This window comes from Netta rufina (assembly GCF_964035555.1).
Source record: "Netta rufina genome assembly, chromosome: 4".
Classification (NCBI taxonomy): domain Eukaryota; kingdom Metazoa; phylum Chordata; class Aves; order Anseriformes; family Anatidae; genus Netta; species Netta rufina.
Window position 1 is genome coordinate 74,329,021 of NC_140127.1, and position 25,791 is coordinate 74,354,811.

Here is a 25,791-nt window from a genome sequence, read left to right on the forward strand (position 1 = left end):
GGAACCTTTCTGCGCGCTGAGCACTGTGCTGGAAAGGGTGAAGGCAGAAGGGATCCTCGACGTCTTTCAGACGGTGAAGAGCTTACGACTACAGAGGCCGCATATGGTGCAGACACTGGTAAGGGCGGCCGAGCACGCTCCTTGGGTCTCTCTGAGGACATTCTGGGGGCTCAATTCCCACAGATTTTGGAGAAAAACTTCCCCTGCTGAAGGTTTTTCCCCCCCACATGAAAGCTTTTGGGGTGGAGGTGGGTGAGGAGGTTCCCTCCCCGTCCTCCTGCTGGGACATGGGGGGAGCGGAGCTGGGCTGGCTGAACGCAGCGCCCCCTTTTTGAGCTGGAGGAGCCTTTTTGGGGACATCCTCACCCTTTACCCCGTGTAATTATTTAAAAACAGCCTGGAAACTCATCTTGGGGTGACTTGGGCAGTCGGCATGGCAGGGAAAAGAGCAGACGGGGCTGGAGGAGGTTCAACAAGAGGGGCTGTGAGGATGCTCGGGGATTTTTTTAGGTCTGTTTGGGCTCAAAATAGGACTTCAGGGAAGGGAGGAGGAAAGCAGCTCCTGCTGCCTCCATCCAGAGACATCCCTCGTGGGTTTCTCCCCTTTCCCAGCCCCACAAGAGCCATAAATTACTTCTTATGGGGGCAGCTGCTAACGGTGACAGCAGGGCGCGGACCCCAAAGCAAGTTTATTCCTCAAAGGTGGATTTTTTCTTGCCTAACCCTCCGCTTTTCTGCTCCCCGCAGGAACAGTACGAATTCTGCTACAAGGTGGTGCAGGAATACATCGACGCCTTCTCAGACTACGCCAACTTCAAGTGAAAAAAAACAAAAAAAAAAACAAAAAAAAGACAAAAAACTAAAAAAAAAGACAAAAAAAATGACAGAAGAGTTGCCTTCTTTAATATTTTGTAATATTCTGTTTGTTAATATACCCCCCCAGAATACGTGTATATATCTTAACTGTTTTAGAGGTTGGTACCACGAGCTTCATTTTAGCTGGAGATTTTATATGTAGCAACGTGTTTAGTGCAGATACTGTCGGCTCCTTTTTTTTTTTTTTTTTTTTTTTTCCAACGTTTTATTGGGGAATTAAATCGCGTGCTGGTTGGATTCCTGTCGTCACACCGCCTCTCTCCTGGAGAGCCGCTGCAGGCTGGTATTTTGTTTGTAAATCTCTCTTTTTTTTTTTTTTTTCTTTTTTTTTTTTTCTTGAGGGAGTAAAGCTTGTTTTTTTAAAAAAAAACAAACAACAAACGCAACAAAACCGAACCGCCGAGCTAGTCTGGATCTCTGGAAACGTCCCCCACAAGCACAAGCTTTTTTTTTTTTTTTTTTTTCCCGAACCTCGCAGGGAAATGGTTTCACATTTTTCTGCCGGTCAGCTCTTTAAAAAAAAAAAAAAAAAAAAAAGGAGAAAAAAAAAAAAACAACAAAAAAAAGCTTCTTCTGTGTGTGTGTGTATGGAAAGATCCTCGGGGGTGTGGAAGAAGCAGCAGAAGTCGCCTCCTTTGGGTCGGTGGGGTCGGGAGCTGAACATCGCGGCGCCGGGTGGGGTTTGCACTAAAAAAGGGGGAAAAATGGGAAAAGAAATAGGATTTTTTTGCTCCCCAAAGGAAATGGGTGTGTGGGGTGTGCCTGCAGCTGCGGGGCCTCCCTCCCTGCACACCCAGGGTGGCCCCAGCCCTCCCCCAAATTTGTGGGGGTGACGGGGAGCTGCAGCCCCACCACGAACCGGCATTGGGATTGTGTTCCCCCAAACCCCAGGTGTCCTCCTGCATCCCTTTTCCTTCCCCAGCCCTAAAATGAAGCCGGCACCAGCTCCACCCGACAATCAGCCTAAAAACTGGGAATTTCTGCTCCTAGGGGCCGGGGCCGTGTTGGTTTTGCCTTCTTTTCACCCCCTTTTTTTTCGGGCAGAGATTTGGGTCCCCCCAAATTATTTCCCCCGGCACCCCAAAAGCCACACGTAGGGTCAGGGTTCGGCTGTTTGCTCCTGGGTGATAAATCCAGAGAAACCCTAAATGTAATGGGACAGGGCACGGGAAGAGCCCTAAAGAAAAAAATCCTAACGGCACTGTGTTGCAGCGGTTTTTTGTTTAAAAAACGGGTGAATAGGGTAAATTTTAATAGTTTTCTTGCTCCGAGGAGTCACTGGATGAGGATTTTTTTCCCTTCCTTGATGCTCGGAGCTGGGTTGAGGCGTTTTGGGGCCGTGGGCTCCTCTGCAAATAACAAGGGCTGGAGAGCTAATCCGGAGCTAATCCAGGGCCGGATCCCCTTTAATCCCAGGATTTGGGGCGGCAAAGGGCAAATGGGTGAGGAAAAGGGAAAATCTGTTAAAGGGGGAGGGAAACTGAGGCAGGAGGGGATTTGCTGCTCGCCCCGCCTGCCCAGAGCATCCTCCAGCCCCGCACGCTGGCTGCGAGGTCCCCGGGGAACGGGGCCGACGTCAGCGCCGCCGAGCTCGGCCCTACAAAAAGAGCCGAGCCCCGAACACAGCCCAGAGCCCCGCCGAGAGCAGGTGAGAGCCTGGGGGGGGAATGGGGGCACCCCGGGGTGGGGGGACCCAAATCTGCCCTAAAGGCACCTGGGGGTGCTCGCAGCTCCTGGGATCGCCACCCCAAACCCCAGCCCAGCAGCACCCATGGGCGCTCATCCCCTCCAGCATCCCGACCCCAAATTCAGCCCAGCAGCACCCGTGGGTGCTCACACCCCCAAGATCCCCATCCTAATCCCAGCCCAGCAGCACCCATGGGTGCTCATCCCCATCCCAAACCCACTCCGAGCAGCACCCATGGGTGCTCACACCCCGTGGCATCTCTATCCCAAACCTAACCCAGCAAGCACCCATGGGTGCCTGTCCCCTTTAGCATCTCCATCCTAAACCCACCCCGAGCAGCACCCATGGGTGCTCAAACCCCATGGGATCTGCACCCCAAATTCAGCCCAGCAGCACCCATGGGTGCTCACACCCCCGGTATCTCCCCTCCAGCATCTCCATCGTAATCCCAGCCCAGCAGCACCTATGGGTGCTCACACCCCCTGGGATCCCCATCTTAATCCCAGCCCAGCAGCACCCATGGGTGCTCACACCCCCGGTATCTCCCCTCCAGCATCTCCATCCTAATCCCACTCCAAGTAGCACCCATGGGTGCTCATCCCCTCCAGCATCCCTACCCCAAACCCACCCTGAGCAGCACCCATGGGTGCTCACACCTCCAGCATCCCTGTCCCTAACCCCAGCCCAGCAGCACCCATGGGTGCTCACATCCTCTGGGATCCCCATCCCAAACCCACCCTGAGCAGCACCCATGGGTGCTCACACCTCCAGCATCCCTGTCCCCAGAAGCAGCCCAGCAGCACCCATGGGTGCTCACACCCCCTGGGATCCCCATCTTAATCCCAGCCCAGCAGCACCCATGGCTGCCTGTCCCCTTTAGCATCTCCATCCTAAACCCACCCTGAGCAGCACCCATGGGTGCTCAAACCCCATGGCATCTGCACTCCAAACCCAGCCCAGCAGCACCCATGGGTGCTCACACCCCCTGGGATCCCCATCTTAATCCCATCCCAGCAGCACCCATGGGTGCTCATCCCCACCCCAAACCCACCCCGAGCAGCACCCATGGGTGCTCATCCCCTCCAGCAGCAGGTAGGAGGCCGGGTACTGGGTGGGGGCCACCCCGACCCCACAGCCCCCCCCTCGCCCCCCGTAGCCCCCGGCCATGGCTCCCCGCGCCCCGCTGCTGCTGCTGCTGCTGGCCCTGCTGCTGCTGGCGGGAGCCACCCGGGGCCAGCACTGGTCCCACGGCTGGTACCCGGGGGGCAAGAGGGACCTCGGCGCCCCCCCCGGGCCTGCAGGTAGGGAAAAACTCCCGGATTATCCCGGATTATCCCCCTTTAGGTTGTTTTGCCCCCCCGGATTATCCCCCCCATGGGATTATTCCCACTTGGGTAATCCCTCCCCGCCCGGGATTATCCCCATTTTCACGGGATTATCCCCCCTTCCCATGGGATTATCCCCCCTTCCCATGGGATTACCCCCCCTTCCCATGGGATTATCCCCCTTCCACGGGATTACCCCTTCCCATGGGATTACCCTTCCCTCGGGATTACCCCCCCATACCCGAGATTACCCCTTCCCATAGAATTACCCCCTCCCTACCCGGCATTAACCTGCCCCACTCGGGATTACATCCCACACACACCCGGGATTACCCCCTCCCACGGGATTACCCACCGGGATTACCCCCATATTACCCCCTCCGACGGGATTATTCCCAGATTCCCCCCTCCCCACTCGGGTTTGCCCCTCCTCCCCTGGGATTAACCCTCGAATTACCCCCTCCACGGGATTAACCCCCCGGATTATCCCCCTTTAGGTTGTTTTGCCCCCCAGATTACCCCCCCATGGGATTATTCCACCTGGATTATCCCTCCCCTCCCGGGATTATCCCCCCTTCCATGGGATTACCCCCCGGATTTCCCCCCTCCCCGGGATTAAAACCCCGGATTACCCCAGATTACCACGTATAACCCCGGATTACCGCGGATTACGGCCGGATTACCCCGGATTACCCCCTAATCTCTCCCCCCCCACAGGTCCCAGCCCCCCCCGGGCCCTGCCGCCCCCCCCCGGGCCGCCCCCTCCCTCCTCACCCCGCCCCCCCTCCGGGCCTCTAGCCCCGCCCCTCCCGAACTACATTTCCCATCACGCCCCGCTCCCCACCCCCTTCCCTTTCCTCCCTCCTCATTGGCCGCCGCTTCCCGCCCTCTACGTCACATCCGTCCCCTCCCTCCGGCCGCCATGTTGCGGGCGCTGAGGCGCTGCCGGCCGGGGGCGGTGGCGGAGGCCGCGCTCGGCCCCGGGGCCGGCTCCGGGCCCGGTTTCGGCCTCGGCCTCGCCTGGAGCCCGCGGTTGGTGCCGGCCCGGGGCCGCAAGACCCGGCACGACCCCCCCGCCAAGGCTAAGGCGGCCCGCGTCAAGTTGCCGCCGCCCGTCGACCCCGCCGAGCTCGCCGTGGTCACCGAGCGCTACCGGCAGCACCGCGCCGTGCTCGGGGCGCTCCGGTACCTGGGGAGGGGGGTGGGGAGGGGGTTTGGGGCTGCTGTGGGGATGTTGTGGGGTTGTTGTGGGGTAACGGTTTGGGTATGGGGTGGCTCTGGGGCTATTTCAGGGCATGTGGCTGGATATGGGGCTGTTTTGGGGTAGTGGAGGGGTTGGGGGGGTGGTGGCTGTGGGGTGTGGGTCTGCGGGGGGTGGGAGTGGGATAGTCAAGTTTCTATGGAGGTAATGGTTTGGGTATGGGGCTACTGTGGGGCAGGGGGTCGGGTTTGGGGCCGCTGTGGGGTAAGGGTTTAAGTATGGGGCTGCTGGGGGGTAACGGTTCGGGTATGAGGTGGTTTTGGGGTTGTTTCAGGGCGTGTGGCTGGATATGGGGCTGTTCTTGGGGTAATGAAGGGTTTGTATGGGGCTGGCTGTGGAGTATGAGGCTGCTGGGGGGTGGGAGTGGGACAGTCAAGTTTCTGTGGGGCAGGAGGGCGGCTGTGGGGCTGCTGTGGGGTAACGGTTTGGGTATGGGGCTGCTGTGGGGCAGGGGGTTAAGTATGGGGCTGCTGGGGGGTAACGGTTCGGGTATGGGGTGGTTCTGGGGCTGTTCCAGGGCATGTGGCTGGGTATGGGGCTGTTTTGGGGTAATGGAAGGGTTGGGGGGTGATGCAAGGGGGCTGTGGGGCAGGGGGCTGTTTGTGGGGCTGCTGTGGGGCAGTGGTTCATCTGTGGGGCTGGGCTGCTCCTGGGTATGGGGTTGTTTTGGGGTAATGGAGGGTTTGTATGGGGCTGCGGGGGGTAGGAGTGGGACAGTGAAGTTTCTGTGGGGCAGGAGGGTGGCTGTGGGGCTGCTGTGGGGTAACAGTTTGGGTATGGGGCTGCTGTGGGGCAAGAGTTTAAGTATGGGGCTGCTGGGGGGTAATGGTTTGGGTATGGGGTGGTTCTGGGGCTGTTCCAGGGTGTGTGGCTGGGTATGGGGCTGTTTTGGGGTAATGGAGGGTTTGTATGGGGCTGGCTGTGGAGTATGGGGCTGCTGGGGGGTAGGAGTGGGATGGTGAAGTTTCTGTGGGGCAGGAGGGCGGCTGTGGGGCTGCTGTGGGGTAACGGTATGGGTATGGGGCTGCTGTGGGGCAGGGGGTTAAGTATGGGGCTGCTGGGGGGTAACGGTTCGGGTATGGGGCGGTTCTGGGGCTGTTCCAGGGCGTGTGGCTGGATATGGGGCTGTTTTGGGGTAATGGAGGGGTTGGGGGGTGATGCAAGGGGGCTGTGGGGTAGGGGGCTGTTTGTGGGGCAGTGGTTCATCTGTGGGGCTGGGCTGCTCCTGGGTACGGGGTTGTCTGGGGGTAATGGAGGGTTTGTATGGGGCTGGCTGTGAGGTGTGGGACTGTGAAGTTTCTGTGGGGCAGGGGGGCGGCTGTGGGGTCTGCTCCTGGGCTTGTGGCTGGGTATAGGGCTGTTTTGGAGTAATGGAGGGGTTGGGGGGGGGTGGCTGCGGGGTATGGGGCTGGTTTTGGGTTTGCAGGGGGTGGGAGTGGGACGGTGAAGTTTCTATGGGGCAGGGGTTTGACTAAGGGGCTGCTGTGGGGCCGGGGGTCGAGTTTGGGGTTGCTGCGCGGTAATGGTTTGGGTATGGGGCTGCTTTGGGGCAGAGGGTGGCTGGGGGGGGCTTTTCCTGGGCATGTGGCTGGGTTCGGGGCTGTTTTGGGGTAATGGAGGGGTTGAGGGACGATGGAAGGGGGCTGTTTGGGGGCGTTGTGGGGTGCTGAGCTCCCCCACCCCGCGGCAGCTGCATGTTCAGGGCCGAGGTGCTGCAGCGGCAGCGCGAGGAGCGCCAGCAGCAGGAGGACTCGGCGGCGCTGCGGGAGGAGCACCGGCTGCTCATGGCCTGGAACGAGGCCGAGAACGCCCGGCAGCGAGCCCGCAGGTTTGGGGGAAACAACGGGATTTGGGGCTTCACACCCTAAAAACCCCAGCGGGGCCAACGAGGGCTCCCTCCCCCAGAGCCGCTGCGTTTATTTTATATGTCTACAGCCTTGCAGAAACGCTTTCTGGGGTCGTTTTGCCTCACTTTAAGATTTTTTTTGTTATTTTTTTTCCTTTTTCCGCGGGGCAGAGAGGAAAGGACGCGGAGGGAAGCGGAGGAGCGGCAGAGGCAGAAGCTGCAGGCGGCGGAGAGCAAAGCCAGGCAGCTGGAGGCCTCCCTGCGCCGCAAGGAGAGCGCCGTGCTCCGCCTGCAGGTACCAACAGCATGGCAACCCCGGGGGGAGGGAGATGAAAACGGGTTGATTTCCCGGGGATTTGTGTCGCCGCAAAAATCGGGCTTTCCAGGAGGAAGCCAAATCGTTCCTCACCCCCGAGAACCTGGAGGCGCGCATCGAGGAGTGCCTGGACAACCCCCGCAGCTACAACTTCGCCATCGACAGGGAGGGCCGCGTGGCCAGGCGCACCCCGCTGTCCTAACGGGGCGTGGGGACGGGACCCTCGGCCTCTCCCCGCTCCCGCTGCCCCCAAATCAGGAACGGAATCGTTGGACAAACGGGGGCTGGGGAAAAAGGGAAAGGGAAACGCTCGGCCGTGGGGTGGAACCGCGTCGTTTCGAGGCGCTCTTTGTCCTCCTGCTCTGGTTTCCTGCGCTCGGTTGCTTTTGATTTCGCCTCCTGCCGTGGGGTTGTGCCCAGAACTCGTTGCCCCGCCGCCCCCTGGTACCTGCCCGCCCCTGCGTGGCACGAACGCCGTGTGCCAGCGGCCTCACGCGGCGTTTTGGCCCCTTCAGTAAACCTGGTCTGCGATATTTTGTCAAAAAACACAGATTTGGTGTGTTTTGTTGCGTGAAATCCTTCCTTGCTCGTGTCCTGCCCTGCTGGGAGGGCTGTTGGGCAGCCTCAAACCCTCTTTTAAATCAGAAATCTGCTCGGGGGACGTCTCGATCCTGTTTCCTTTCCTTCCCCGCCCTGCAGCACCCCCTCAGGGGCAGAGCTGGCTGCTCCCCGCTGGGTTTTATCCCACAGCTGCTCCCTTGGGGCTGCCGGACCCTAAATCCCATAACCCTGCTCCCTGCCATCAAATCCCCTACTGCAGGAAATCCCCTTCCAGCCTTGCTTCCACCCTACCACCAGCCCTTTCCCTCCACCCGAGAGGGATCTGAATCCTACAGCCAGCCCCCGAGAAGCCCCCACACGCCATTTTTATTCTCCACAGCATTTTATTTCTCATTCAAAGCTTTTTGGGGCCGGGCTCCTCATCCTCTCCCCCGGGGCTCTACGCGAACAGCGCCTCTCGCTCGCAGGCTGGGTCGGCCACGCAGCCCTCTGTGGGGGAGAGAAAAAGGGTGAGAGAGAGCCTGGCGTGAGCGAGGCAGCACCTTTTTTCCTTCGTAACACGAAGCAGCACCCTATTTTTTTTGTGGGGTCACAGCAGCGAGGCCGTGGGGCAGCATCACACCCCAAAAATCCGGGGCTGCCAACCCCAAAGAGAGTCAGCGGACGCTACAGGAGTCTCGCAGCCCGCTCTGCCTTGCTTTTTAGGCTCGAAACCATCCCCTCTCCCCCCTCTACCCCGTTCCCATGGGGTTTGGGGTCCCCCGGGGGGCTCACCGCTGCTGCAGCAGATGCCGGGGGCGGCGCAGTTGGCCCCGTCTCCCCCGCAGGGTTTCCTCCCGGCCTCGCAGGGCGTGGGCAAGAAATTCTCCTCGCGGCACCGCAGCGTCTCCGGGGTGCCCAGGTAGCAGCCCAGCTCCTCGCCGCAGCAGATGTTGGGCCCGAAGCAGCGCCCCTGGTTCCTGGGGCCGCAGGGCAGGCACTGCACGGGGTGGAAATGTGGTGGCAGAGGGGCCGCCCGCTCCCCACATCCCATTCTTTTTTTTTTTCCAGCCTCTCCACGCCCCTAAAATTTGCTCCGGGCTCAGCCTCAACTCCGTATCGTGAGGGATTTGCCTCGGGGGCAGCACAATCCTCTTGGCGCTCGGTTAACGGGGTGCTGAGGTGCTGTTTTCACCCCTAAAACAGCCACCCTATAAACCCCACACCCTATTCACCCCACTGGAAGCCTTTTTCCCCAGCTCAAACAGCATCGGGGGTGAAAACCACTCCTCCTTCCCACCTCTCCCTGCGCTGCTATGGGGCCAGCCCTCCCTGCAGGAGCCACCCGACCCCAAAACCATTCCTAAACCGTTCCCCACACCTCACCTCAGGGATTTAGGAAAATTTGGAGCAGGAAAAGATCCCACAAGAGGATGGGGAGGAGAAGAGCAGCCGGCAGGGCCCTACCTTCCTGATGTCCACATCCAGCGCGGCGCGCTTGCCCCCGATGGGGCAGTTCTGGATGTAACAAGCCGAGGAGAGCGCCAGGAGCCCCAGCAGGCAGACCGCGAGAGCTTTGGAGGGCATGGCTGCGGGGTCGGGATGCTTCTGGGGCCTCGTGGCGGCCGGTTGAGGTATTTATAGGGCCGGCTGCTGCTTAGCATGCCGCCGGCGTGGTCACCCGTTTCCCCTAAAAGCCCCGAGGCATTGGTGTCCACACCCGGGGCCTCGGTCGAGGACGTGAGGGCAGCGCCGTGGCGCTCATTTGCTCCTCGGCGCCCGTTCTGGCTGCAGGAGGGGAGTTTAAGGGGGTTGTGGGGTTGGTTTTGGGGTGAAATCTTGTGGTTTTCCACCTCCGGCCCCCTCAGAAGGTGGGCTGTGGGTTCCTCGCTTCCTGTCCCGTTGGGGTTGTTGGGGTTGGAGGAAGGTGTCCTGAGGGCTGTGGGGTGAGGAGGGTGAGCTGTAGGGAGGCTGTGCGCTTGGCCCTATACAAATCCCGTCTGGTCTGGGGGGGGAAACAGCCCCATAGGGCTTGGGGGCTCTGTGTTGGGGTGTGAAATGTGGTGTCCGGTCCTTCCTGCCCCCCTCTGCCTGCCGCTCGTGAGCACAGCACCTCCAGGCGACCCCAAACCCACCCCAGCTAGCCAAAACCTTACAGGAAAACACCTGCAAACCCCAAATCCCCCCGAAACCTCATCGTCAAACACTCCAAAAACCCCAAATCCCCCATAACTCCCACCCTGGAGCTGCACACGTGGCTCCAGCACCCCCCCGAGCCCCAACCTCCCCCGCCTTCGTTACCGCAATTAAGAGCTTCCCGGCTTGAATTAATTCCCCGGCAGCTCTTACGTCTGCGGGGAGCGCGACCCCGAGCCCTGCCGCCGCCTCCTTAATCAGGGAGCACGACCCCATGGCCTCTGATTAGTGGGGCCGCGGGTAACGGGATCATTGGGGTCACCCCATACGGCCCCCGGAGGTGCGTGGGGCTGACGTGGGCAGCCGGGATGCGGCCCCTTGGCTGGAGGAGCTCCACCTCCCTCGGGGACCCTATAAAGGACAGCCGGCCCCACACGCGGCCATATACCAGCCCAGGGGGACTGCAGGAGGGACGCGGCTCCGTTTGGGACCACGGACCCCAAAAACCCACCCGGAGCGAAGACCCTGTAAGGGTAAGAGACTTGGGGGGTGACATGTGCCCAAGTATCCCAAATTTATGGGGGAAATGTGCAGGGGGCTGGTGGGTGAGCAATGGGATCGCTGCGGTGGGAAGGTGAGATGATTTGGGGGGATTGTGGTTAACGGGGAACCCAAAGCTCGCAGATCTGTGGTGGTTTTGGGGTGGTTTCTTGCTTTTTCTCCCATTTAGGAGGTGAGACGGAGCCGGTGCCGCCATCCGAGGGGCGCGATGGGTTTGTGGGGTGTCAGCCCCAGGACGGAGCTGGCTGTACCAGGAGCTGAACCCCAAATCTCCGCTTCCCGAAGGCACCAGAACCCCAAACTGCCCCCACAGCGGGGTTTGGCGAAGAGGTGAGGTGAGGGTGACACCATGGGGATCGACCCCGTCCCAGATCTGCGTGTGCCGGGGGAATTGGGGTGGGAATTGGGGTTGCAAACCCCACAGGCTGCCTCTGCCGGGTGGGCTTCTCCCTTTTAGGGCTGGGAAAAATGTGGCAAATCCCACAGCCAGCCCAGTAAAATCCCTACAACCAGGAGCTAACCCTCTGAGGTGGAAAATCCCAACAGGAACAGGACGAGGGGGATTTAGGATCGGGGCTGCAGCCTCCGCACCCACCCCCTTTGGCCACCCCAGAACCCACAACCGCATCCCCAAGCTTCTGATGTCCCCTTCCCATCCCGTCCCCATCCCTGCACCCCACACGAGGCCGGCACAGTGCAAGAGGACATTTATTGGGGTTTTTTATGTACACAATGGGGGCGAGCACACGCGTGTGGCTCAGAGGCCGGGCTGCTGCTTGCCCTGCTGCCTGCCCGCCAGGTGCATGAGGCGCAGCAGCAGGTCCCCGGCCGAGCCGTCCAGCACCGTCAGGTTCTTCTCCGCCTCCTCCTCCTCTTCCTCCCTCTCGCTGCCTTCCTCCAGGCACGCGGCGTCCACGGCGCAGGCGTCTGCGAGGGGGAAAAACAGTGGGGACGGAGTCAGGAGCTGTGGGGTTTTAGAGCCCAGCACCCGCGGAGCTGTAGGGTTTTGAGCCCGAGAGGCTCCAGCTCCGCTTTTGGTGCTTTTATTATGCAGGGAGCGGGGCTGGCGGGGTTTTTTTCCGTACCCAAACCCCCCAAAAGCCCTACCCCGACCCCGTATCCCCCCTTTTTGGGTTCCCCCACCCCGTTACCAGCGCTGCAGCAGACGCCGTTGGCGGCGCAGCGGCCGCCGGAGCCGCAGGGCTGGCCGGAGGGCTGGCAGGGCGAGGGCAGGTAATCCTCCTCGGCGCAGCGCCGCGTCTCCGCCGTGCCCAGGTAGCAGCCCAGCTCCGCGCCGCAGCAGACGCCGGGACCGAAGCAACGACCTCTGTTCCCCGGGCCGCAGGGTAGGCACTGCGGGAAACCCCACAGCTCAAACACCCCGACCCCAAAAATCAAAAGGAAGGGGCTCCAGGCCTGCTCGGAACCCCTCCACGTCCATAAAAACCCCCCAACACCTCCGAGGTGGCTCCCTACAGCTGCTCCCAGCACGATTTCAGCCCCGATCCCCCAACCCCACCGCTTCCCAAGCCCTCAGGCGCCCTCCCCACCCCACAAACCCACCCTACCTGCCGTAGGGCCGCGTCGGCCAAAGCCCTCTTGCCTCCCCGGGGGCAGTTCTGGATGTAGCAGGCGGAGGAGAGGGCGAGGAGGCAGAGGAAGGAGAGGGGCAGCGAAGGCTCAGCCATGGCCGGGGGTGCTCGCGGCGGTGCCAAGCGTGCGGGGAAGGCGCCTGCCCTGCGCTTCTGGCCCCCGGTGCTGTGCCGGCAGCTATTTATGCCACAGCCCGAGGAGGAGGAGGAGGAAAAAAGAGGAGGGCGGGTTGGTTTTGTTGTGTTTTTTTTTTTTCTCTTTTTGTGATTTTTTTATTTTTTTTTCTTATATTTTTTTTTCCTGTTTTCCCAAATCTCATCCAAGTGAATCCGTAATTGAGGTGATTCAGTGCAGGAGCGCAAGCGGCGCCGCTCGGGGCTGGCAAATCCCCCCCCCCCGAGCCCGGGGGCTGCCCTTTTTCTCCCCCCTTCCCCAAATAGGTGGCCACGGAGAGGGGAAGGGCTGTGGGTTAGTTTGGGGTGAGGGGGTGAGGGTTTTAGGGGGATGCTTTGGGGAGCCAAAACCCCAAAGAGGTGGAGAGGATGCGGGTTTGGAGGCGCTGGTGTGGACGGTGGTGGGTTAGCAGGGCTGCTGGGCTGGGGGATGAGAATTTGGGGAGGGATCCGGGTTTAGGAGGTGAGGATTTGGGGTGTCCCGGCCCCGGTGGTGATGAGGAGGGGCTGGTTTTGGGGTGCTGGAGGAGCGGGGACAGCCTCTGGGCTGCTTTTTTCTCATAGAAAGGGAAACTGAGGCACAGAGGGCTTGGGGCAAGGCTCAGCCTCATCCCACCCCGTGGATTTGGGGCTGCATCACCCCAGGGGTGTGACGGTGCTGCCCCAGGAGGGGGGCAGTGACTCATTAAGGTGCAGCCTTAATGACCAACATCGTTAGCTCCCACCACGTCCCCCCCAACCCGGCCCTTCACGCCGCTCACAGCAGGGGCCGGACCCGCTTGCGTGGCAAGGCCGGGGAAAGTGCAAAAATGAGAAAATTCGAACAAACAAACAAAAAAAAAAGCCCCGTGTGGGGAAAGTTTCCTTTCAAGCGCCCCAAATGTCAGGGCTAAATTGGGCAGCGGCGTGCCACGCTCATGCTCGGGGCTCTTCAGTGCCGCGACGTGAGGCTGGCAGTCGCCCGAGCGATCTGCATGCAAATGACTCTGTGTCTGGAATGATAACGCGGGAATCTGAGATTAAAAAATGTAATTAGGCTCTTTAAAGCCGGGGCGGGGGGGAATGAAATGTTGTTTTTTTTTTTTCTGAGTGGCGGAGGCCGCGCCGCCGCGCCGCGGAATCACTTAGGGGAATCAAGGGGATGGGGTTGGGAGGGAGGGTGGTGAAAAAAGGGATGGAGGGCACGAAAATTGGGTGTTGGGGGTGTGCGGGGTGATGCAGCCCTTCACCATCCCGTACATCTCCCCGTCCTGTACCAACAAATAGGGCTGCACGGGCTGGAAGCTGTCCTGTAGTGCCCACGGAGGGGGAAATAGGGGGGATGAGAGCTCGGAATGACCCCACAGGACGCAGAGAGAGGCTCCCTGAGCAGGGGGCAGCCCTCCCGCCACCCCTTCCACCTGGCTGAGTGCTCAATTTCCCCCCCGTGAAGCCCCATGGGGTGATAACTCGTGCTCAACCCGAGCGAAACGGTGCCGGGCTGAACCTCTGCCCGCTGGCAGGGCTTCCCAAAAAACTTCTGGGCTGCGAGGGGGCCTGGGAGCGAGCTGGGGCGGAGGAGGTGCGAGCGCTGAATCACGCCTGGGCGGCTCACGGCGCGCACAGCAGCACGCAGCTGGCAGGGGTTTGGCTGCCGAAAAAAATGGGGAGGTTTTGAGGAATTGGTTTTTGCCCCTTTTGGGCTAAAAGACCCTTTTGGGGGTCTTTTGAAGCAGGGGGCTTCACGTCTTTGCTACAAAGGGTGGGTACGAGCTCGGCACGGCTCGAAAGCCACGAAATCGCTGAGCTGCTCAGCGAGGGGCTGCCTTTCAAGAGAGAATCACGGCGCTACGGGGAGGTGATTCAGCCGCAAGCTCCTCACCCCAGAGAAACCCTCAGAGAACAGCGGCGAGAAACATCAGCAACCGAGCGGCAGCAGCAAGGGGGGGGCTTCCAGGTGACAAAACCCCTCCGCTGTCACCTCACCCAGAGACAGGATGGAGCTGAGTAATTTTCCTTTGGCTTTTTCCCGAGCAGCTCGACGAGGAGCAGAGCTTCTCGCAATCTGACAGCTGAGCGGCGGTCCTAAAACCCCGAGGCTGCTTCGAGGGCCCCCAGCTCGCCTCCCCGTCTTGCTCCAGCTTTTTGCAGCCCGATCATTTCTTTGCAGATCAGCTCTGCAAAGAAATTCCCCAGGCGGCGGCGCGAACCGTGAGCGGCGAGGCCAATTACGAGGCGGGGCGCGGGGCTGCCGTGAGCCATGGTTTTATTAAGGCGTAAATGTCTGCCGGCCACGCCACGGGGACCGAGAGGCGGCGGGTGGAATGCGATGGCTTTTCTACAAGGGGTCCCTACGAGCAGGGGGAGGCGGCGAGCCGCGTGAGCCACCACGAGGACTCAGCTCACCGAGTATTTAAACAGTTTTTAACTCCCCGGGAAGCGAAAACTCCCTGCCCGAAAGGCACCTACGCTACCGGCTGAGCCGCGGGGAGGGCGGCGCTCGGCTCTGTCTAAATACAAGTTCCTCGGTAAAGAAGCTATTTATGGCTTTTGTTACCCTCGGCGCGCTGCTCTGACCCCCCCCCCCAGCTACAATTCCGTGAGCACGAGGAGCCCCAAATCCTCTCGGCGACGCCGGGCTGAGCGCAGGCTCTCCAAAGGCCGTCGTCCTCGCATGGAGCAGCAGGGGCAGCTCCTCGCTTTCTCGCCCTCGCGGCGGGTTAGAAGTGAACCCTCCTGACGTCCTGCGTGGCCACCGAGCGCTTGCAGCTCCCGCACGCCACGGCCGGGGCTTTCTGCTTCTCGGCCAAGCAGGGGCGGCACAGGAGGTGGCCGCAGGGGAGCTGGTAAACGGGCTCCGTCTTGAAGTAGGGCGAGAAGGTTTTGCCGCAGGAGGCGCACCCCTGGCTCTGCCCGCTCCTGCCGTGCTCTGCGAAGGGAAAAAGAGAAGCTGCTGGGTGGCTGTGCTGCTCGGGACCAAGGGAGGTGCTCGTATCTCAGGGCCACTGGGTGGTTTTTGTCTCTCTGCCGTGATAACGGGAAGGCTCTGGCTTGTGGGAGAGGGATTTGTGCCCAGGAGGGGCTGGCTCAAAGCAGCATTGGCACCATCAGGCTTTTAATTGAGGGGAGGCGATTACAGAGCTCTTCACTTCCACTGAGACAGTTTTATTGGCCTCCCTTCCTCTGCTCTAGCCCTCGATTTCAAATCGTGTTCCTGTCACTTGTGAAGGGCCCGGCTCGCTCAGCGCTCAAATAGCAGCAATTTGAAAGGGGGCAGTGAAAAGCTTAATGGGAAAAAAAAATTACCAGTGAAAGCTGTGAGACAGCCAGAGCTACTCAGGGAGACGGGCACGGGGAGCTGCACGCCCCCAGCCCTGCCTTGGGGCCACTCGCTCAGGGGGAGGAGAGGAAGGCAGCAGAGCGAGTGCCGGCTGGTGGAGGGCCATAAAAAGGCCCTGAGCATCCAGCAGAGCTTCAGAAAAATCATTTGGGGCATGCACAAGCAGCCAGGGCTGTGATCAGGGCACCTAATCACCAACCTGGTGGATATGCACGCGTGTATTCACACCTGCTGGCATTCTGGGTGCAAATTTGGCTTCCTGGCCCCAAAAGATGCTGAGGAGCAGCTCAGCCTCCCCCGTAACCCCGCTCCCGGAGGCGCTGGCCGCTTACCGAGGCCGGAGGCGGCGTTCCACGAGGTGCTGCAGCCCCCCTCGCCCTGCTGCCCCTTCAGCAGCTTGGCCGTGAAGGACGGCATGGAGCTGAGCGCCGAGGTCAAGGCCATGTCCAGGCTCTCCGAGAGTTTTTGCTCGTGGGGGATCGCATCTGCGAAGGGAAGCAGAGGGTTGAGGAGCTTCTCGGCCGGTTGGGGGGTTACGCCAGCGTTTCGCCCCATTAATTAAGACCTCATTAAGCAAACCTGGTGTCTGCGGTGCTGATTTGCTGAATCCACCTCCCCCGGGGAAGAGCTCGTGCAAAAGAGGAGTGGATTCTAGCAAAAGGCACAGAGGAAAGAGCTGGACGGTTATTAGAGGATAAACCACGGGAGGGAACAGATCTCTGGGGGAGAGGTGTGAGTTCCCTCTGCCTGTCCCCCCCCCCGAGATGTCAGGCACCCCCTGAACCCTGCAGGGAGCACCCCGAGCCGTGCAGCCCGGGCAGGAGCCGTGCTTCACTCGGCTTTTCGAGGGATTTATCTCGGGGCTGCGCCTCGGGGCTGCTCTTCTGGAGCTTTCCAGCCAGCGGCGCCGCTGCCAGATCTGACACACGCTGAGGGAGGCGAGCAGCGCCCACCTCCTCCTCCTCCAGGCACATCGCACCTCCTGGATGTCTCCTCCAAGGAGCCCGGGGGAAAGTTTGGGATCTGGCTGTGCAGGGAAATGCTCCCAAAGCTCAGCCTCCAGCCCAGGCACGGCCCCATGGGTTTGTTTTCCTGTTAAAGTGCATTTTTTTTTGCTGCTGCATGAACAAACTGGGTGCCTGGGCTAAGAGGTGTATAAAATAAAAAGCCAATTTCACATCAAGCTGTGCGTTATGAAAAAACAGTGGCCTCCACCCGGCCGGTGGCTTGAAAGCAAGGAGAAGGGAAGTAAAACCTAACACAGCGATGAGCCTGGAGGGGAGAAAATGTGAGAGAGAACGGGAGCAAACGGCCCCAGGTTGTGCTGGGGAGAGAGGGGGTGGAAATGAGGCGATGAACCCGCTGCCAGGCCGTCTGTCAGCAGCAAAACGCGGCAGCCTCGGAGCTCCGCGGGGATCTCAAACCTCCTGACTTAAAAAAAAAACAAAACAGCCCCGGGGCTGTCAGGCCACGGAAGGACCAGCAGCGAGGTTAGGGAGCCCGGTACCTGTCGAACAGTCCATGTGGATCAGGTGCGACTCAGTGTCCCCTTTCATTTTTTTCGCACTGTTCTCTGAGGTAGGCGTGAGGAGCGAGTTTGTGGAGGAGAAATAGGGCGGCGGCGCGGGGCTGGGCTCCAGGCAGTCCAATTTCCTCTTCAGGGAAGCCGCGGTCACGCAGGAAGGGACCAGCATCTCGGGGGCGTGCGCCCTGCCCAGCAGGTTGGTGCCGGGGATGCTGTGCTGGAGGAGGAAATGATCGATCCTGGCTTTGAGGGTGGGGTGAGGCAGGGGCTGCGAGTGCTGGCTGAAAGCCACGCCGGTGAAAGGGTCGCTGGGCACCCTGCCCCAAGCCGCCTCGCTCCGGTTGCATTTCTCCAAGGTGCTCTGGTCGATCACCTTCCCGGAGGGCAGGAGCACGGGGAAAGTCATGATCTCCAGGGTGATGGGATCCAGGAATTCCTCGGGGATGTCCTGCACCACGTCCACCAGCTTGCGGAGGGCCTGCCGCTCGCCGTCACTGCTCCCCAAGGGCACGCAGTCGCTCTCCATCGGCGTCCAGAGCTCGGGTTTGAGGCCACCGCCACCACCGCCGCCCCCATCCTGAGCGAGGCACTGCGAGGCCACCTGAAAAACCCCCTCGATCACCTCCTGCGGGCAGGATTTGGCGGGCTGCCCCCACACCTCCAGCCTCTTGATGCAAGGCAGCCCGCCCCCGGCCACGTGGGTGATGCAGAGCTTGAGGTGCGAGACGTTGCTGAGCGAGGAGGGGCCTTTGTTCCACAGCTCTTGCGAGACGGAGCCCGGGTAGGAGCCGACGGTCTCCAGCTGGTGGAAAGGAGGCCTCGGCTTGAAGCCCCGGTGCCCAAACGTCACTTTGCTTTGATTTTTTAAGACTGCTTTGCCCACCAGCGTGAAAGTGTCTTTATCCGACAGGGGCTGACCGGCCAGAGCTGAGAACTGCCCCTCGGAGCTTTTATTGCACGAGGTAGAGGTGTAAACTTCGAGGCCGGAGAAGGTCTGGTAGCCTCCGGAGGAGATGTCGACGTTGATCCTGCAGATCTCGACGTTGAAGGGGAAGGAGATGGTGACGTGGACGGGGGGTTTGATGAAGTACTCGCTGCGGAAGCCACGGTTCCTCCTGGCGAGGTCCTCGGAGATCAGGTTCTCCACTTCGTAACCGTCGGCAGAAATCTGCGTTGCAAGAGAAAAAGGGACTTAAGTCGAAGCAAGAAAATAAAAAAAGAAACTATTTTCATAAGGACTTATTCTTAAGTCAGCAAAGCAGGAACCCTGGCTGTGGTTTTCCGTGTAGCTGGGACGAGAGGGGAGATCCAGCCCCGTCTCTGCCCCCTCTGCTGCCTGGCCAGTGGCTTGCAGAGCTGATTTCACTTGCTGTAGGAGCGGAAAGTCGTGGCTGGGTCGTGGTTTCAGCTGGGTGGGTGAATTAACAAGGCCTGGAGGGGTTTGGAGAGCTGGGAGCAGGGCGCTGGGGAAACGGGAACCTTCCCTCTGTCCACTGGTGTGATGTTGTGTCAGCTCCTCCTGCCCCGTGAGGGCGTTCTCTGAATCTTACCTACCACTCGTTTACCCAAAAAAGAGACTTAAAGAGGGAGAATTGCTACTCAAAAGTGGCTTTTTAACTAAAAAAAGGAGGTGGCAGCCGAGAGATTCTGATGATGCTGAGCAAAAACTTGCGGGTTCTGATCAGAGCACCTCCAACAAACATCGCCAAGAGCCGCACGCTCAACTGGACGAGGGGGAAGCGGCAATCTTGCGGCGAAAAAACACATCGAGAGTCAAAGCACGCGCACCTGGAGGCACATAACATCGCCTCGTTATGAGATCCTGCGAAACGAGGGCGCTTCCCCCTCCGCTAATTGGCGTGCGCCACGTTGGAGCACTCGCGGAAGGCCACACGGTGTTCCGACACCGAGCAGCAGCGCTGCCGTTAATTAATCCGAGCACGGAAAGGGCAAAGCAAGTTTTGAAGAGCAGCGTGGGCCCGCTGGGAAATCTCCCCCGGCTGAATTTCTCCGAGCCCCGAGCCTCCCGGCTCCGTTTTCCCTCCGTGCGAGATGCAGATCCCAAAGCAGGCGGCGGCTCCCGCGTTCAGATCCCTCTCTGGGCTGCCCAGATCTTACCAAAAAATGGGAATTTGTACGAGCTGCCCTTGTTGTGCCTTCTCAGGAAAGCCCGGCAGGCTGGAATAATTAGCCAGCCTGCTAATTATCACCAATAAGCAGCAAAAAAGCCTCCCCAGGCATGTCAAGGCAATTCCACCTAGCCCCCCACCCCCCGAACCCCCCCCGTTTTTACATTTTACCTTGTTGCAGTGAATTCGGGGCTTGAACTGGGGGAGGCAGACGTTTATCACCATCTTTGCAGCCGGAGAGGGCTCACTCTGGGCATCAGATTCAGCTTTGAAAAGAAAAAAAACATAAAAAGAAGGCAAAATAAGTGAACATCGGTGAAAATCTCTTGTGTAAGACACCGCGCAGCTCCCACGTGCTGGCTTTGGACCAAAATCTTCACTTCTGTGCCCGTTTTCTCCCCACGTGCTGTGTCCTTGTGCTGCCTGCAGAGGTTTGGGGCAGGACCCGCGTGGCCGGGACGCGGTGCTGCCTGCGGGGGGGTTTCCATCAGCTTCTGAACCCCCCTGACCCCTGGCAGTGGGAGTGAGAGCTGAGGTTTTTGTTCCAGGCGCTGGGAGCAAACTGAAAACTGCTTTTGGGTTCGTTCTGCCCCCGCTGCCTCGCGGGTTCCTTCAGTTCCTTTTAGCCCTGAGGTACCCAAAGAGCAGCCCGCGCTGTTCCCTTTCCTGGAACGCCCCGAGATGCCCCTCAGCCCCGTTTCTGATCCCGTCACCTTCCTGGGCTGCGATCCTCTCCCCCTCAGCGGCCACCCGGGAAAGCTCCTAAAGCCCGAGGCCGTTACCGAGGTCGTGGCCTCCGTCCTTATCCCTTTCCAAGCCTTTAATCACCTCTGGCAATTAGCTCCTCGAGGCAATTAGCGGTTAGAGGGTGAAACCAGCAGCCTCCAGAGCTGGGACGTGCCACCCCGCGGGGACACCGCCCCGAGCATAGGCTCCAGCAGCAGGACTCGAGTCCCCTCAGCACAAAACTCACACTTTGGGGTCTCAGCGCCCCAATTCTCAGCACCAGCCTCCATCCCACTGCTCGTTTCCCACCCTCTGCCCCATTAATTTGCTTATTTCTCCTAAAGGAAGAGCTCAGCCTGCCCAGCAGCCCTAACTGAGCAGTGCTGGAAAGGGGACGCGTGTCTTCCTGACCCCAATCCCCTAAAAACCACCCCAATTTTTTCCCCCAAAACCCCAAGGGCAGCGACACGGCCCCGCTCTCCGAGCAAAACCCACCCGAATTCACTCAGGGCAGAGAAAACAAAGCAATTAGAGAGAAAAATGAACACGAGAGGAGGTTTTATTTGCCACGGAAGCATTTGAGGTTTGCTGGAGCAGGGCAGAGCAGAACGAGCGGACGCGCCAAGGCAGCCTCAGCTCCCGAAACGGCTGCCAAAAACGTAACAGAAGCCCGGGGAGGGATTTAAATCAGGAGGGACGCGGCGCTAGGGAGCCCCACGGAGCAGCGCGGGGTCGAACACTTTGTAGTGGAGGTAGCTGAGCTTCTCCGAGCGCGTGCGTTTGAGCAGGGGGAACCACTCCCAGAAGGGAAGCTCCAGCACCACGTAGCCCAGCAGCCGCAGCTGCCGCCTCTTCAATCGGTGCAGCCCCAGCAGCCGCTTGGAGAGGTAGCAGTAGTGGTTTCGGTTGGACACCTGGATGGCCAGCTTCACCCCCCCAGGCTGCTGGGGCGGAGCGGGAGAGCTGGAGGCATCCAGGAAGCCCCCTGGAGGGGGTGAAACGTGTAAAGAGGTGCTTACGGAACCAGATCTGCCTGAAAATGGGGTTTGTGGGGCTTGTTTTTCCTCCCTCGGCTCCCAGCCAGGAGCTGTGGCTTCGTTTTCCGCTCCCCGCCGAGGCTGGCTGCTCCATTTCCCCTTCAGGAGCTGAGCCATCAGGTCGTCCGTCAGGCTGACCCCGATGTCTCGCAGTTCCCTCCCCGCAGAATCCTGTAGGTTGAAGGGGACGGGGCGGCCGTCGGCGGCCAGGTGCACCTCCAGGTCGGCCGAGCGGGTGTGGGGCAGGATCATGTGGCTCTTGACGTACTCGGGGCCGCCCAGCACGCTCTCCAGCAGGCTCACGGCTTCCACCATCTCGGGCCTGACGAAGATTTCCTGCTGGGCGAAAGCCAAAACCAGCTGGGTCACCTCCTGGGAGAGCTGAGGGCTGAGGCGGCTGCCTCGGTAAGCCGGGCACTCGATTTCCACGCTCCTGCCGAGGGTGAAGAGGTCCTTCCCCAGCTCGTATTTACTGTTTCTGGTTTTTTGGACGAAATCCTCGCTCAGAGCATAATCGATCAGCTCCTCGGGGAAGCGCCCGACGAAAGCCAGGCCGAGCAGGCCGGTGAGGAGGTGCTCAGGGAACCTGTCGAACTCCCGCAGTTTCCTGCGGGTGTGCTGGATCAGGCTGGAGTAAAACTCCTCCTCGTTCGGGGGCTCGTAATCCAAGCAGCCGAAGGACCAGAGGAACTTGGCGGCGTCCTTGCTGCGGCAGTAAGCCACCTTGGAGGGCAGCGCAGCGGCCACGGCGGCCAGCACGGCCTCGTCGTAGTAGTGCAAGGAGGAGCAGGTGAGGGCGACGTGCATGAGGCCCTGGACGTTGGTGGCAGGGATTCGGGGCGGGATCACCTTCCCCAGCTCCCTGAGGAGGGGCAGGTGATCCAGGCGGGCGTAACGCAGCAGTTTGAGGACGTTGACCAAAGCGTAGGTGCTCATCTCCTCCAGCTCCGGCGTCACCCGCTCCGCGATCCTCCTCACCAGGCGCTCGGGGACGGCGCTGAGGGATTTGAAGAGCCCCAAGCTGATGGCTCCCACCTCCTCCAGCGTGCAGGCGTCCAGGTGCTTCCAAATAACGCCCTCCAGCTTCTCCACCAGCTCCGGGGGGGCCCTCCTGCCTTCGCCGATGATGTAAAGGAGCTGGACGAGCTGGGGCAAGGCCAGATCCTTGCAGCTCCTGGCGGCGTAGCTGAAGAGGATGGCGAGGTAGGAGGGCACGGCGCGCTGCAGGCAGCGCCAGCAGTCGGCCACCAGCAGCAGCTGCTCCAAGCTCATGGCCCAGGCGCGGCGGCAGAAATCGCGCTCGCAGGCGGCCAGGAGGGGGTGAGCGGGCGGGACGCCCAGGCGGACGCAAGCCTTCAAAATTTCGACGAGCTGCGGGGTGGCAAAGCTCTGGATTTGCTCAACAACGCAGCGGGACAAGGCGTCGAAGCCGGGCTCGGCCAGCAGCGCGGCGCGGCGCTCCTCAGGGAGGCGGCTGAGCTTGTGGAAACACTCGGTGATAGTTTCGGGGTCCTGGCTGCCCCTCTGAGCGGTCACGCCGAGCAGAATCGCCTCGGCTTCTTCCCCAGGGAGGGTCTCGAGCGGCTCGAACCTGTCGTAGCAGAGGGATTTGTACTCGGGGCGCCCCCGCTGGAACACACGCGGGTCCTCCTTGGAGTCGTGCAGCTCGCTCTGCTCCTTCTCCACCTCCTGCTTGGCCCGGAGCGGGGTTTTCTTCCTGCGGGGGGGCTTGGCCAGGGCATTTCTGGCAGGTGGGAGAAGCTGGGAGGAGGCAGCAGGGACAGCAGAGGTGCTGGGAGCATCCCTGAGAGCCTGGAGGCTGCTCCCGGCCTTGCTCCTGGCGTAGGCAGCGGGGTTGTGCAGCACCCTGTAGCCCGGCGGGGTCAGCAGCTGGATGGCGGCGCCTTTTTTTGGGTTCTCCTCCTCCTCCTCTTCCTCCTCCTTCCTCCAGCCGCCTCCCTCCTCGGCTTTGCAGGGGGCTGACGAAGTCAGGAGGGCGGCGGTCACCCTGCTCAGCCTCGGGAAGCGTCGGCGGACGAGCACCGTGGCCATGGCTCGCAGCTCAGCCGGGCTCTGAACCGCTCACGGGTACTGCAAAAAGGGCAGACGGAGAAGTCAGCGGCTTCCAGCGGGCACCGAGCACTTTGGCACCAGTTCCTGTCGGCCACCGGGAGCTGGGTGACTCCAAGGATTCCCCCACGGGGCTGTAGGGCAGCAGGAGGCACCCCGAGACTCTAAATCAGCAGGTGGGCACCAGCAGCTACAAGGAATCTGGTAGAAATTGTGGGATTTCAGGAAAAAATCCTTTTTGTAAGAGAGCCCAGCTGCTTTTCTTTCATTTTAACCAATAAGAATGCGTTTCTGTGAGACAGGGGCAGCTTCAGGAGGGTTTCTGTACTGAAATGAGGCGCTCTGCTGCATCAAGCAGCGCCCACAGGGCTGTGGAAATACCCACGGCTGCTCTGCCGCTGGGTAAGGGGCACCCAGAAGGAGAAACATGGAGCAAAGCAGGGGAAAAAACCACCACAAATCACCTCAAGCCGCGAGAACTCGGAGAAAAGCTTCACCCTCCGGGCACGGGAGCCAGCTGCGGGGAGCGGGGAGGCTGGAAATGCCTCCCCAGCTCCCTCCTGAGCCAGCCACAGCCGAAAGGGCGAGGATGAGACATTTGTCAGGAGCCGAGCTCCGCGCTGCCAGCCCGCTCCGGCTGCCAGAGGAGCCCGTTCGCCACCAGTCGGATGCTGAGGGTGGAAAAAAACAGCCCCGGGTCAGCGCTGCGTGCTGCACGCCCTCGTCTCACCGCGTGTGGCCAGCCCCGGGGTGTGTTGGAGCGGGCAGTGCCAGCCTCCTCCTCCTTGTTGCGGCTCCCTCGGCACGCAGGACATCGGGTAAAAGGAGAAGCAGAGCCTGGGAGAGCCACAGCAACGCAAAACCTGTGGAATTCTGCTCTCCTGATGCGTGTGTGGGGGGATAAAGCCTTTACAAGCCTCTCTGCAGGCTGCTCCCTCGCCGGGTGGTTTGACTTCTGTCTCAATGTGGCTTTGCTGCTGGCTGAGGGCAGGATCTGGGCACGGAATTGGGGAAAAAAAGAGCGTGGGAAGGGCCCCGTTCAGCTCATATAAATGTCTGCTTGTGTTTAATTCCCCCCCCTGCTGGCTGTCACGGCCAGCTGGAGCTGCCCACAAGCAGCACGACGCCGTCCTCCTGCGCCTGGAGCCCGGCACAGGCTGGGATCCCCTGGCTGGGGGTTAGATCCCGAGCCCTGCAGCACCTCCAGCTCCCCCAGCCCCTCGTGGGGGGGCTGCAGGACTCATTTTGGATGAGGTGGGGTTTATCTAACCGAGGATTTCTGCCCTGACTCAGTTCTGCACGCCCTCTGCTCATTTTGCTGTCACTGAGGGGCAGGCGAGCAGCACCCAGGGACACAACACTCCCCTAAAACACGTCCCGTGCACTGCTGGGAGCTGCTCTGAGCCCCCCTACAGCACCCTGCTGCTACCCAAACGCCCCTCACGGGACCACCAGCCCCGCTTCGGAGGCAGGGAGCCAACCTCCTGCTGGCTGCACCCTGCAGGCGAGCAGCACCCACTGCTGGGGGCGCACCCACACAGCTGCGTTAAGCTCTGGGACACCTTTGGGAAGACATTCTGCACGGAGAACGTTTCTGCAGGGAGAACATTGCTTTTATCTCCTGTTCTGCAGCAGGAGCACGGCGGGATGAGGCTGGCAGGGCCGTGACACGTCCAGCACCTTAGAAAAAACACGTGAGGTCGTTTTGTGTGTGGCTTTCACCCATCCCCACACCTAAATCTCGGTGTTTCGAGCCCCTGCAGCTCTCCTCACGCCCTCACTGCCCAGTTTCCCCCTCCTGCACCCGCTTTTTCTCCTGACGCCGCGCTCCTCTTCTTCGGTTAGATGGATCCGGGCTCCTTCACGTCTCCGCGCAGAGCTTGCTTCAAATAAAACCCCTCCTCACAGCACAATTAACGCTGCGAGACCTTAACGAGGCCCAAGCGCCAGGCCCAGCCCCCCCCGAGCACCCCCCAAGGCCGGGGCCGCCCCCTCCCCGTCCCCCCGTCCCCACCCCTGACAGAAATATCTCCTCATTTCCCCCCCCAGCACCTTCCCAGACACTAATTACCCGTTTCTGTCATTAATTACCCGTCATTAATTACCCGCCCCCCCTCCCCCCCGCTCACCGGGCCCGGCGCTGCCGCAGCCGCCGCCGCCGCCCGCCTCCGCCGCCGCTTCCGGGTGGCCGCTGGTGACGCACTTCCGGCCTACGGGAGCCGAGCGGGAAAGGGAGGGAGGCCGATAGGGGGCGTGAGGGTAAAGTCACGTGGGGTGGGGTGGGGGTCACGTGACGGGGTCCTGCGCGGCCTCGGGGGGGGGTGCCGCCATGTTGGGGAGGGCTGAGGGGGTGGGGGGAGAAAAGCACAAAATCACAAAAAATCACCAAAAAAAAACCACCAAAAAAATCACAAAAAATCACCAAAAAAATCACAAAAAATCACAAAAAAAAAAAAAACACAAAAAAACCCACAAAAAATCACAAAAAAATCACAAAAAAAAGTATCACAAAAATCACCAAAAAAATCACAAAAAATCACAAAAAAAACCCACAAAAAATCACAAAAAATCATAAAAAAATCATCAAAAAAAATCACACAAAAAAACACCCAAAAATCACAAAACACACACACACACAAAAACACACACACACACACAAAAAAAAATCACA

The 25,791-nt window shown here is 60.3% G+C and overlaps 5 protein-coding genes across 10 annotated transcripts in view; 2 read left to right on the top strand and 3 right to left on the bottom strand.

Moving 5' to 3' along the window:
• PTPRA (protein tyrosine phosphatase receptor type A) overlaps positions 1 to 1,257 on the top strand; it is an 80,077-nt gene extending 78,820 nt beyond the window's left edge. Inside the window, exons 22-23 of the mRNA XM_084286547.1 lie at positions 8 to 118; positions 748 to 1,257. Coding sequence (XP_084142673.1) covers positions 8 to 118; positions 748 to 822 — 186 coding nt within the window. The 3' untranslated portion in view covers positions 823 to 1,257. The remainder of the gene's footprint in view (positions 1 to 7; positions 119 to 747) is intronic.
• A 3,541-nt stretch (positions 1,258 to 4,798) lies between these two features.
• Positions 4,799 to 7,855, top strand: MRPS26 (mitochondrial ribosomal protein S26). Its single transcript, XM_084286189.1, has 4 exons — positions 4,799 to 5,073; positions 6,840 to 6,977; positions 7,167 to 7,290; positions 7,382 to 7,855. The coding sequence occupies exons 1-4, from the start codon at positions 4,811 to 4,813 to the stop codon at positions 7,511 to 7,513; spliced, it is 657 nt and encodes a 218-aa protein (XP_084142315.1). The 5' UTR covers positions 4,799 to 4,810; the 3' UTR covers positions 7,514 to 7,855.
• A 456-nt stretch (positions 7,856 to 8,311) lies between these two features.
• LOC311209284 (neurophysin 1) lies at positions 8,312 to 9,438 on the bottom strand (the record flags this gene model as incomplete). The annotated part of the gene is made up of 3 exons (XM_084286548.1): positions 8,312 to 8,361; positions 8,647 to 8,851; positions 9,319 to 9,438. The coding sequence occupies 3 exons, from the start codon at positions 9,436 to 9,438 to the stop codon at positions 8,312 to 8,314; spliced, it is 375 nt and encodes a 124-aa protein (XP_084142674.1).
• A 1,841-nt stretch (positions 9,439 to 11,279) lies between these two features.
• Positions 11,280 to 12,528, bottom strand: LOC311208753 (vasotocin-neurophysin VT). Its single transcript, XM_084285685.1, has 3 exons — positions 12,117 to 12,528; positions 11,700 to 11,901; positions 11,280 to 11,475 (listed from the first exon to the last, which is right to left on the bottom strand). The coding sequence occupies exons 1-3, from the start codon at positions 12,234 to 12,236 to the stop codon at positions 11,306 to 11,308; spliced, it is 492 nt and encodes a 163-aa protein (XP_084141811.1). The 5' UTR covers positions 12,237 to 12,528; the 3' UTR covers positions 11,280 to 11,305.
• Positions 12,529 to 14,542: 2,014 nt separating this feature from the next.
• Positions 14,543 to 25,305, bottom strand: LOC311209053 (RING finger protein 37-like). 6 transcript variants are annotated; one of them, XM_084286150.1, is made up of 5 exons: positions 25,212 to 25,305; positions 19,459 to 19,553; positions 17,141 to 18,326; positions 15,966 to 16,118; positions 14,543 to 15,222 (listed from the first exon to the last, which is right to left on the bottom strand). In XM_084286150.1, exons 1-5 carry the CDS (start codon positions 25,216 to 25,218, stop codon positions 15,014 to 15,016), a joined length of 1,650 nt encoding a protein of 549 aa, XP_084142276.1. In that variant the 5' UTR covers positions 25,219 to 25,305; the 3' UTR covers positions 14,543 to 15,013. The 6 variants fall into 6 exon arrangements, with proteins under 6 accessions (XP_084142276.1, XP_084142277.1, XP_084142274.1 ...); XM_084286151.1 differs by having other exon boundaries at positions 25,250 to 25,298; XM_084286148.1 differs by lacking the exons at positions 14,543 to 15,222; positions 15,966 to 16,118; positions 17,141 to 18,326; positions 19,459 to 19,553 and adding exons at positions 20,588 to 23,141; positions 23,585 to 24,114 and having other exon boundaries at positions 25,250 to 25,296.
• Between the last annotated feature and the right edge of the window lie 486 nt (positions 25,306 to 25,791).

Excerpts from the sequence above, each read along its gene's own strand:
- MRPS26 (XM_084286189.1), top strand. The coding sequence starts at position 4,811 with ATGTTGCGGGCGCTGAGGCGCTGCCGGCCGGGGGCGGTGGCGGAGGCC. Across the intron at positions 5,074-6,839 it reads GCCGTGCTCGGGGCGCTCCG|CTGCATGTTCAGGGCCGAGG; the intron begins GTACCTGGGGAG and ends ACCCCGCGGCAG. Across the intron at positions 7,291-7,381 it reads GCGCCGTGCTCCGCCTGCAG|GAGGAAGCCAAATCGTTCCT; the intron begins GTACCAACAGCA and ends CGGGCTTTCCAG.
- LOC311209053 (XM_084286149.1), bottom strand. The coding sequence starts at position 23,102 with ATGGCCACGGTGCTCGTCCGCCGACGCTTCCCGAGGCTGAGCAGGGTG.
- LOC311208753 (XM_084285685.1), bottom strand. The coding sequence starts at position 12,236 with ATGGCTGAGCCTTCGCTGCCCCTCTCCTTCCTCTGCCTCCTCGCCCTC. Across the intron at positions 11,902-12,116 it reads CCGACGCGGCCCTACGGCAG|TGCCTACCCTGCGGCCCGGG; the intron begins GTAGGGTGGGTT and ends GGTTTCCCGCAG. Across the intron at positions 11,476-11,699 it reads CGGCGTCTGCTGCAGCGCTG|ACGCCTGCGCCGTGGACGCC; the intron begins GTAACGGGGTGG and ends TCCCCCTCGCAG.